This window comes from Pelmatolapia mariae, linkage group LG12, assembly GCF_036321145.2.
Source record: "Pelmatolapia mariae isolate MD_Pm_ZW linkage group LG12, Pm_UMD_F_2, whole genome shotgun sequence".
Lineage (NCBI taxonomy): Eukaryota > Metazoa > Chordata > Actinopteri > Cichliformes > Cichlidae > Pelmatolapia > Pelmatolapia mariae.
The window spans coordinates 26,534,866-26,546,954 of NC_086237.1; the positions used below are offsets into that span (position 1 = coordinate 26,534,866).

At 41.9% G+C, this 12,089-nt stretch overlaps 1 protein-coding gene across 5 annotated transcripts in view; it reads left to right on the plus strand.

Moving 5' to 3' along the window:
• Window positions 1-202: 202 nt before the first annotated feature.
• Window positions 203-12,089, plus strand: part of grid2 (glutamate receptor, ionotropic, delta 2) — a 520,752-nt gene continuing 508,865 nt past the window's right edge. For all 5 annotated transcript variants that reach the window (XR_010095293.1, XR_010095292.1, XM_063489804.1 and 2 more), the window contains exon 1: window positions 203-1,342. Coding sequence is in view for 3 of the 5 variants with exons in the window: in XM_063489804.1 (XP_063345874.1) it covers window positions 1,255-1,342 (88 nt within the window). In the remaining 2 variants the exon portion in view is untranslated. The remainder of the gene's footprint in view (window positions 1,343-12,089) is intronic.

A 12,089-nucleotide genomic window follows, 5' to 3' on the forward strand; every position in this document is an offset into this window, starting at 1 on the left:
GAGCAGATTACCCCTCTCCTCATCTGTCTGTCTCTCCGTTAGACTCCCCTCTGCATCCCCCGCCCCCCCTGATATTCACATTTCATCTGTCTTTCACCAAGGTAATTCCAGACAGTAGATGCGCGCCCCGGCTGGCAACTGCTGCTGCTCACAGTTGCTGCCGCTTCTTTCTCTTTTTCTCTCTCCTGGGTCTCCTCCCTCTCTTTCTTTCTCTCTCTCTCTTTCTCTCTCGCTCTCTCTTCACTCCAACCCCACCCCTCTCTCTTCCCCCCCACCCCTCACGGACGCAGCATACCTCCTCTTTACCAGCCACCGCGCGTGCTGCTGGGGCCGACGCTAACACCCGCATACGGAGTGCGGACCGCGGGAGTGTCGCTGCGCGCACCCTCGGTTAATTTTTCTCCTGGTAGCCCAGCCTACGTTTCCCCCCTCCTGGCGAAGAACATAATAGTGGCTTTTGGAGCTCTCTATACTATACGTGTTAGAGCCCCCTCCTCTTTCTCTCATCTCTTCAGGAAGCTACAGACAATTCCGGAATATGGTACCTCTCCGTGTTAATGCCATGTGACAAGGCTTTTCATCATTTCTTGTATTGACTGTCAAAAGTCGCTGCTGGGTTTTGTCAAGGTGCTCTGCCTGCTGTGGTGTTTAAACAGTGGCTAGGTGAAGGAAAAATAAAAAGACAGCCTTTGGGATAAATGGAAGTTTTGGCCGTTGGCTTGCTCCGTTGAGGCTGCTGCTGCTGCTGCTGGTGGTGGTTTGGTGATTGGTGCAGGGGGAAACTGCGTCGCCAGGTCTGAGAGGCTGGGGATCTCGAGTCATTATAACAGAACCTGCTTTTCAAGATAACAAGGTTTCCTCTCACGTTATCAAATGATTACAGATTTATTCCTTTAAATGAGCTGCCACAACCTCCAGCCCGTCAGCTCGTTTTAACGCGTCGGCGTTTGGATGCGGTTTGTTTTCTCCACGGCTCAACGTCTCTACTCGTCCAGAACATGATTTAATGTTGGGAGGAATTTCAACAGGGCACCAGTCTATGACTACCCAGGAATCTCTTCCTCTTTTCATCTGCAGGCGAGCATTACACTCTCAAGAGAACACATAAAGACAGAGATCACCGGGAATTTCCTTGACCACCTTACAGATGGACTAAAAAAGGAAGCTTCTGTTTTCGGGATTTTAACTCAGTTTGCTCTCGCGCAGAGAGCTGTAGTTTTTCTCGGTTTCTGGGGGAAAATATTTCTGGACATAATGAAAGTTATATCGGCTGTGTTGCTCGTTGCCGTTTTTTGGAGCCAGGAGTGGAAGTCGACGCTCTCGGATTCAATCATTCACATCGGTAAGTTACTGCGCTTTTCCTTCTCTAAATCGCAGCCAGAACGAGACTCTCTGTGCGTCTCTCAGGAAACAGACGGGATGTTTCAGCCTTGATATGCGCGGTGCTTCTTAAATCAAAGCGTCGCTGGCGATATCTTTGGCGCACTGTGGCATAAAGTGGAGTTCTTTGTTAATGAAGCTCTGTGCATTCAGGATGTAGAAAATATGTTTTAAATGGATTTCAGTGCGAATATTTGTGAATTTTAGCCCTTTGTTCCACAGCTAAAATGATGACCTGGAGATATGCTATGCGTCATACAAATGAAGTTTGCGTTAGTGCTGGAGGTATTATTGAAAATCAGTTGCATTTATAAGCCCATTTTCTGTTTAGTCTACCCGTCGTGGGGTTAAAAAAATATATATATATATATAGTTGGGGCATATATTAACACATACATTAAAGGCGGACAATGTGCAGAAAAGGGTCTACCCTTAGAGTGCAGCGTTTGCCTTGCTTTGAGCACAGCGTGCGCGGAAAACAGGTGGTTTCGGATGGCGTGATGTTGCCCTGCGTGTCAGAGAGATTATCCTGGATGGTAGGAAATTTTCCACTTATAGATTTTCCTGGAGCACGGGGCACTGTCACCTTTCTTTCGCGAGCTACTGCAGTGTCAAGAGGAAAAGAAAAGGTTTTGTCTGTCCTTATGTCTTTTCTGCCCTCCACCACCACCCGCGTAGCATGGCACTGTTGCGTTGAGAGTGATTTCCAAATCAAGGAGCATACACTTTGAGTCGATGTAGCAGCACCTCCGGCTCCTATAGGTTGGGGAGAGAGTGGGAGAGGGAGAGAAAGAGAGAGGGAGCGAGAGAGGGAGGGAGAGAGTTGACAGTGGAGAGCGTGCCTTGCAGGATGAGATGAGGACGCGAGGTGGTGGTGGGCACACATATTCGATGCACAACTCGGTGGCCTCGAAAATGCGATAGACCAGAGAGAGAGAGAGAGCATACACATGCAAAAAGATAAGCACCTGTCCACTTTTTATTTAACTTGCAGTGCATGGTCAAGATCACATCCAGATTTACTGACACACACACACACACACACACACACACACACACACACACACACACACACACACACACACACACACACACACACACAATTAAAACCATCTATCTCACAGTATTATGCTGCCAAGGAGGGAAGACCCTGATCCATTTAAACCCTAGTGATTTACAGAGCTGATCCCAGGCCAGGTTTGTGGCTAACTGAGTGCAGTTTCCAAATAACTGGTTCAGTTTGAGGTCCTTTCTGGGCCATGGACCAAGCAGATGCTCCACATTAGAACTACAACAGCAGTATGGCAAAACGAATGGGATTTGTCTTGTTGACAGCAAATGCATATTCTGGTAATTTGCAGAGAATGGAACCTGCCAATACTGAGTATAGTTTGCTCAGTAGATCAAAAACCTCCCTTTTGTTTCTGATTTAAATTTAGTTTTACATAAATTTGAGTGCTGTAAAGTCAGTAAAGTGCACAGAAGCTTAGTTGGGGTTGTGTGCTGTGGTTCCTGCCCTGTGCAGGTGGCAGCGGTTAGGCAGCTCATCCCCATGAGTGATGGTTTGATCACAGCAGCAGGTTCATGTTCTGCAAGTGTCTCACAGCAAGAGTTCAAATTTTTACCTGCTTGCTGACTGTAAGTTTCTTCAGATAAGAGTGCTAGCAACGTGCTTAAAACCTCTTAAATCAGAGACATTTTCAGGCTCACCATAACCAAGACAGGGGATCAAATTTGGGTAACTACACTTGTCAGCCACTGGAACTGTAGCTGGCAAGAACCTGCTGTTCTCTGTTCTTCATATATTTCAGACATGGTGTCAAATTTTCATTGTCTTCTTGGAATAAACTCTAGCCAATCATTTTTAAACCCAATGTTTTACAACTGGCATGCGAAACCCAGTCATTCGCTTCCGTATTACCCTTTAAATCTTTCTGAGAATGGGATTTGGTTAGTTGTTAAAATCTGCATTTTTATTTATATGAAGCTTCTGCAAAACTGCAAAAATGCAACAAATCCAAACTGTAAATTAAACAAATAAATAGTTGTAGATAGACTGGCCCCCGAATGGGAATTTCTACATATATATATCTATATAGATATAGATATATGTATATATAAGATGGTGTAAACAAAGAATGCTTTCAAAAATGGAGGTGTTAATCATTTCATCAATTAACAAAATGCAGCGAATGAACAAAAGAAAAATCTAAATCAAATCAATATTTGGTGTGACCACCCTTTGACTTCAAAACAGCATCAATTCTTCTAGGTACACTTGCACATAGTTTTTGAAGAAACTCGGCTGGTAGGTTGTTCCTAGCATCTTGGGGAAATAACCACAGATCTTCTGAGGCTGTATGCTTCCTCACATCCTTCTGTCTCTTCATGTAATCCCAGACACACTCGATGATGGTTGAGATCAGGGCTCTGTGGGGGCCATACCATCACTACCAGTACTTCTTGTCCTTCTTTACGCTGAAGATAGTTCTTAATGACTTTGGCTGTATGTTTGGGGTCATTGTCATTGCAGAATACATTCGGGACCAATAAACAATCATTTATATTTCTCAAAGCATTCTTTGTTTACAGCATTTTTTCACAGCTGCTTAACCTCTTAAGTACAAGCTTATCTATGTATGCGTTTATGGAAGAAGGTTCAGTGCAGATGGTTAGCTGGGCGGTGTGATTTCTTGCTCACTCTCCTGTCCACCTTATTTCTAATTGATAGTTTATTTATTTCCCCACTAGATACTAGTACTTTGAATCACAGCTAAAAGTTAGAAACACAAAATGATACTCTTTCTCTCTCGCTCATAGTTTTCTTGTCTCTAAAATATCCATCCTTATCCTCACTTTTACAGTAGATCTTGGAAACAGTACATAAGCAAGGGTATGGAATTAGAAGACACAAGTAGAGGCGCATTGTGATTTGATCTGTAGCTCACAAAAGGTGGTACTATTTTAAGTAGAGGCCAGTAGTGGAGATACTTTCTCTCTCTGTCACTCTATCTCTGCTTGTGTGAGTGCACATGTGTGTGTGAGTGCACGTGTGTGTGTGTGTGTGTGTGTGTGTGTGTGTGTGTGTGTGCTTGTGTGCGTGTGTGCGTATCTTATTGACTTAGGTCAACATGAAAAATAAAAAAGTAGTATGCCCACCGGGCGCATCACGTTGACATGTCAGAAGTAATCCCTCTTTAATCTCTTTGTTGCTGTTGAAGATGGAATGAGGGGACGAGGTGGAAAACTAGACATGCAAGGGGAGATGCATATCAAATAGAGAAAAAGAGGAAGACAGAGAGTAAAAAAGCACCAACAAAGGGAGACTTTATATCACCATCACATACCATTTAGCTGTCTAATCTGAGAACCTGTTGGTCTGTAACTGACTTGCCGTTATTTGGGTGATATTTGCAGGAGTGACCGGCAGATGTTTTCATCTTGCTCTATCCAGGCATTAAATGTGATTGAGCTGCAAGGGGAGCTGGCACTACTGCTTTGCCAGTCTCTCTTTTTTCCACTCTGTCTCTCTCCCATTTTGTCTCTCTAATGATCAGCATGCACAGGGAAAGGGGGGGAGTCCGCTTGCCTCTTGGCCCTCACTGCATCGTGTTCTGCATGGCAATGTCTCTTTGCTTTATGAGGGCAGCTCATATTGGTTCTTCATGTGTGTGTTAGGGAATGAGAGAGAACCATCCCCAACAATGTGAAATAATGTTTCAGTGAAATAAAAAGCATTTTTAACTCCTGTAATTCTGGTTGTAGGAGAACTCAGTGAGCTCTCAAAATGAAAAGAGTGACAACTCGAGGCAGACAGTATGTTGTCACAGTCTGAGAGATCGTGAATGACCAAGACACACACACACATAAACACATACACACAAGTACATACGGGTAATTTATGTCTGCTTTCATATGACTATTAGTGTATTATATTATATATATGTATAATATATATGTATATATATTTTTTGATGCCACTGGAGTCTTTAAAAAACTCTGAACCTTCCCATTTGATTTATCTGTGGTGCTTAATTAAAATCATGCATTTCCAGTGCTGAATACTGAAAGGTCAACCCGCAGCACTTATCTAAAACTTCAGTAAATAGCTGACAGTTCTCAGTTTTATCATTGTATTCCGGCTATGTAAGCAAGCATGCAAACACTTCAACCTCGTGACCTTTACCAGAGAAGCACATTTGTATTCTTTGGTGATTTATTCAGCCAAATTAAGTCCTCACTGTGGTGTCACTGAATTTTAGCCATGCAGTGTGTCAGAGTGCATCCACTGGTACATCAAGCATTAGAGACGAGTCAAAGATGCTGGCTTCTTTCCCTTGTCTGTGAGCCTGGTTCATCCTGGTTCAAGCGATGTCTTGCACAGTTACTTTTCTCTGTCTCTCAGCACGATCACCATTCATAGCACTTTCAGTGCTGTTTGTTTTTCACTTAGTCTGAGGCTACAGGTTGCTATTATAGTATATTATATTATTATCATTTTTAGATGATCCATAGTGTAGTTGTTTACATTTGTCTAGTGAGCAAAAGATCATCAATTCAATCCTGGGAGGAGACTCAAATCACATAGAGGTTATGTCAGAAAAGGCATCTGGCATAAAAATCTGCCAAGTCAAATATGTGGAGCCACCCACTGTGGCGTCCCCTTGTGAATAAGGGAGCAGCCAAAAGTTGCTTTTGTTTTATTAAGTATTTGATGTCTTTTTGGTTTCAAATTATTTTTTTGCAAAAAGTGAATTATTTGTATAGTAGAAATTTTGAAACAGAAACCATTTTCATGAGGGCAACACTGCTGAGGTTCCTCATAGCTGCCAGCAGGAATGCCATGTAAAACAATTTTTTGCACTGTTTTTCGACATGCTTGGCAGTGAGGTTGTTAGAGTCGTACCGAGGAACTTGGAACAGTTCTGCTTCGGAGGCTGCGTCTGTACCTTCTGTGATCCCAGGCTGACTCACTGATGTCGATCACACACTTCCCTGATGGTGCTGGTTTATGGGTAAGGATCTTAGCTTCTAATGTGCTGCTGACAACCAGCCCATGTGTTGCTAAAACTGGGCCAAAGACTGTGACCACAGATATTTTAGGTCCACTGAGCTTCATTTGACACGGCTTAGTTGTTCTGTACTGTAGCTTAGCATGGGTTCTTTGACTACCCACTACCACGTACTAAATGATACAGATTCACGTCCTATATTGGTGAATGGCTCCTGGGATTCGTATTTAACATAGTTGCATTCTTACATCTTACACATCATGGTAGCTTCTCATGTTATTTAATACAGACAAATATCCAGAAACATAGAGCATTAATTTGTTTAAAAAAAAACCTGTTTCAGTCAGTTATCACAGACTTGGTAAAGATAAAGCAGGCAAGCAGAAAAAAAGGTTATAAAGTGACGAGTGAGAGAATTGACTTCGAGATTATTGGATCTTTGCAGCGCGTGAACACGGGGGGCTCAGTCCTTTCATACTGTTGAGAAAGAGAAGAATTTCTGTCATTTGGATGGGACGAGTTGAAAGACCAAATGAGAGGTTTCCATTATTTACAGGGTTTAGAAATTGGGGTGGCATGTCCTGGTTTTTCCTTTCACTTTGGTGCTATTCCGGTCTTTTCCTTGGAGAAGGATTTCTAAACATCTCAGTTTGTGTGAATGGCTGTTCCTGTCTGGTTTTGTCTCCAAGTTTCACAGCTGTCAACACCGCTTCCTTTTTGAAACTGTCCTTTTCTGTTTGTGTGTGCACACATATATTTAAATCTGAATGTATGCACCAATTCAGCAGGGTGGGCGCTTGGCAGCGTGTGTTAAACGCTTCATCTCTTTTGAGTTTTATGTCTGAGTGTTGACAGATGTGCTGGTCCGTGCTATCTTTGACTTGAAAGATTTAGCGCCTCATATTTCTTAGTGCATGAACAATAGTGGGGGTTTTTCTCCTTTTTGTTTTGTATGTGAATATGATTCACTGAGGTTCAAACTGTTTGTCTGGTTTCTGTATGTTTGCGGTGTGATATTTGGGACTGTTATGTATCTTCTTGTAAAGGAAAGAGACAGACAGTGGCAGCTGCTCTGACGTCTGTACCTGGTCACTGAGGCAGAACCCTTAACCAGGCAGAGAGAGAAATTGAGAATGTGTGTGTGTGTTTCTGAAGTTGAGATGAAGTGACAGGTAACTGTGAGAAGAAGTATGATTGCTTGTCTGAGGTTGACTGCAGATGCAGGCGAGGGTAGACTGGCCTGCCCTGCTGAAGGTGCTTCATCTCACTGTATCAGTCAGAATACAGGTAGAATGGACCAGATGGCTTGGGAAGGACTTGTACAACACAGGCCCTTGTTCCCGGATGATTGTATTGTGCGTTTATGCAGTTGGCACACGCTTAATGTCATCTGAGGACAAAAACTTTTGTTGCAAGTGTCAGCTTGCTTTTTGCGTAGATTGATTTAAACCACTTCTGGCAGCACAGAATGCATGAAAAATATAAAAAATGTAAAGGCGTGCCTTTGTGGCTCTGTGCTCTTAATATTGTGTTCTCAATGAAATATTTTCAGCTCAATGTATTTTTCAAGAGCGGAGAAGCTAGCTGATTTTAGAGACTGTGCAGTGACTAGAAGTTACTCACATGGTAGAAATAACTGAAGCCCCGATTTAGGGAGTTTTTCATTTTTTGTTCCTTAATCTAATTAATAAGCAAAAAATTATGCACTCACCAGCCGCTTTGCTAGGGTACACTTATTCAACGTTTCCTTAAAGCGAATATGTAATCAGCCAACCACATGGCAGAAACCCAGTGCATTTAGTCTTGTAGACATGGTTAAGATGACCTCCTGTATTTCAAACTGAGCACCAGAATGAGAATGAAAGCTAATTTAAATGATGTTGAACTTGGCATGGTTGTTGGTGCCTTGCAGGCTGGTTGGTCTCAGTATTCCACAAACTTCTGACCTACTGAGATTTTTCTGCAGAAGCATCTATAAGGTTTATAAAAAAACAGAAAAAATCCAGTGAGCAGCAGTTCTCTGGATGAAAATACCTTGTTGATGTCAGAGGTCAGAATAGAGTAGCCATACTACTTGTAGCTGATAAGAGCAACAGTAACTCAAATAACCACTCGTTACAACCAAGTTATGCAGAAGAACCATGTTTTTTCATTCAAATGGAAACCATTTTTTCCATGCTAGACACCTTGAAGCAGATGGGCTACAGCAACAGTACACCTAAGAACAGGAAACTGAGGCTGCATTTCACACAGGCTCACCAAAATTAGACAACAGAAGAATGGAAAAATGTTGTCTGGTCTAATGAGTCTTCATTTCTGCTGCAACATTCATATGGTCGAGCCAGAATTTGATGTAAACAACATGAAAGCATGGATTCATCCTGCCTTGCATCAATGGTTCAGGCTGGTGGTGGTGTAATGGTGTAGGCGATATTGGTAAATGGAGTGGTTTTTATATAGTGCTTTACAACTTGAGCATTCAAAGCGCTTTATACCACATTCATTCATTCACACACATTAATATGAGCACTTTTTGTCCACACATAAGTGCTTTCTATCTAACATTCACACACACTGGTATTGTGATGAATGCATCAGAGAGCAACTTTCAGTATCTTTCCTAAGGATACTTGGATCATCAAAATCCTTGGATCGAACCACCAACCATCCTGCTCCAGATGACCTGCTTTACCGCCTGAGCTACAGCCACCCCACTGGGGATACTGGACCTCACAACACCAATTCAGCATCATTTAAACACCATCTCCTATGCCTGTATTGTTCCTGACCATGTCCATACCTTTATGATTACAGTGTACCCATCTTCTGATGACTGCTTCCAACAGGTTAACTCACCATGTCATAAAACTCAAATCATCTGCTTTCTTGAAAATAGCAATGAGTTCACTGTACTCAAATGACCATCACAGTCATTAGATCTCAATCAAATAGGGCACCTTTGGCAAGTGGAAGAAGGGGAGATTCACATGGATGTGGAGGGGACAAAGCTGCAGCAGCTGTGGGATGCTATCATATCAATAAGATATGATAGCATCAAAATCTGAGGGATGATTCCAGGACCTATATATAGTACAAGGGTCCAACCCTGTACCAACAAGGTGTCCCTAATAAAGTGTTTGTAGAGTGTATGGTGAACCTTATGTATGCATTGTAATAAATACTAGTGGGACTGTCAGCTTTATGTGTGTGTGTGTGAGTGTGCAGTTGCACATTTCTGTTGCATGTGCTATATGACATATATACTATATGTGGGTGTCCTTGCGTGTTATTCATCCCTTTTGTTCCTCTTACGTCCTTGTAGCTGTGTGAATATTTACAGCTGCCCTCTCCTTCCTTCCTCTCTCTCTTTCGTGGTTTTTCACGGTCTTGTTCACCGTCTCTGCTGACACAAATGCTGTTTTAGTCTTCCAGTTATCTGCACTGTGTCTCACAGGGGTACAAGGTTCCCTGAATGTGCAGAAAATATGTTTTTGCATGTGTACAACATTTGTGTGAGTGTCTCAGGCACACTTGTGTGTGAGCATGCGAGCACGCATTAGTCGGTGTGCATATTGTCTGAGCTTGCATGCAAGTAATAGTGGTCATTTGTAAGCACACGTCCTGACCACAATCTGTGTGTTTGGCCACATATTCAGCATGGGTGTTTGTTCATGCATCTTTGTGCAAGCGTGTCTGTGTGAGTGCCAACATTATTAGTTTCTTTTTTCAAAAATATTTCCTCCACAGCAAATTATGGAGTGGCGATCTAAAGACAAAGTAAACATGACATTTGGAAGTTTGTTCTGCATTGTGCACACATGCAGATACACTAACACATGTGGCCCAGTATACGCATGCGAAGAAGGACAAATTGGCGAGGGAAAATACCCCCGCAAAAAATCTTGACAGTTACATTTATAACACTTTGAAATCCAAAGAGCATTGCCTGCATCGTCCCTTTATGCTCTGTCTTTGCTTCATTCATTTGTGAATGATTCACTGAACAGTGACGCATGGAGATGATCGGTCATGAACTCTATTGTACTAGAGCTGCACAAATCTGATCACATGCATGTCTTGTAGTGTGCTTTCTGCTTACTTTTAGTTTCACACTTTCACTGGTAATTTTCACAACTCTCTCACAATGATCCTTTTCTTATTTTCAGTGAGAAGTAGTTAATTTCCATGTTGTGGAGGAAAAAAATATTTATTACACGATTCTGTCGGCGCGGCCCTTTTCAGATTTATTGATTTACTTTGAGAGCTCAAAAGAATATTTAAGAATCTTTTTTTAGCTGTTCTTTGGACTGCTTTGCAGAAATGCAAACACAATACTTAAAATGTGACCTGTGCAACATCAAACACACAGACGCACGTCAGCACACACACTCAGATGCTCACAAGATGAAAACAGTACATAAATAAGCAGTAGTAGCTTTTACCTGATAGTGGAGGAGGAAAAACTTGTATTACTGTTGGACTTATTTCTGTTTGTCAGTGAATAACACAATGAGACTGAAGTCATATTCTCTGTGATATAATGTTTCATATCTCTACCTGTGCTGTATGTATCCATATACTGTATATATATATACGGCTCCTCTCCTCTTTCCCCATTTTACCTCCCTCCCTGTCTCCCCCTCAGTGCTTAAAATGCTGTCAGCGATTACAGAAATAGACATTGGAACTGAGAGGTGTTAAACACTTTGCTAATCACTGTCATGGAATTGTAATGTGCTGTTTGTTTGTCTGACACACTTGGCAACACGTCACAACGCTGCCTGCGTGTGCCCATCTGGATTGTAGCGTTCACCGTAGTGTTCCTTAAAGCTCTGAAAAAGAAATTCCCACAAATTCAAAGGGAGACAACAGCGAGAGCAGATATTTGCACACAGTTTGCTTTGTTATGTTTGGTAAATTATTTCATCTGCTTGCAGTCATGGAGGAATTTACGACTTTTGTTCTTACCCATATGGAAAAGAAATAGTAAAAACTTATAAAACACTTGCATAAGATTTATGCAAGTGTTTATGCAAGTTATGATTTACTCATGAAGGTGGCCACTTTCTCACTACTTTCATATATTGTTTTAGTAAGTATCCAAAACATACAAGTTTCATTTATATAATTTTTCAAGGGATCTTATATCTGTTTTCACTCTTGTATGCTTTTCATACAAGTTTCACACAAGACAGATACAAACTTTATAAGATTTATATATATCTTTTCCATATGGGTAAGGCCATCATTGTTTTTCATATGCCACAACTTACTGTGGTAGACAGTAAGTTGTGATTTAACATCGTAAATCTGAGCTGAGCTCTTTATAGGATAAAGTATCCTGAACATGCTCCATTTGTGCTGTTAAGGTGTTGTACCTCATATCAGATTCAACAAAGCCACTTGTGGACTCTTGATTTTTGGAGTAGCGCCCCCTGCCTCTACCCTAAGTGCTGCAATGCACAGAAAACCCCTCCCCCAGTTATTTCTGAAGGCCTGCCGCCGGCTGCCTGGTGCCCTGGCTCCTGTTTTAACTGCTAGTGGGTGCATTTGCTTATGTCTTCTACCGTGTGTTCATAGCTCCCGGTTGGGTTAAACACAGAGGTCAAATTCCTACACAGAGGTGCAGAATTCTTGATTTTATATATATATTTTAAATGTTTGCAGTCAAACTATGTACATCTATGGAGATCAGCA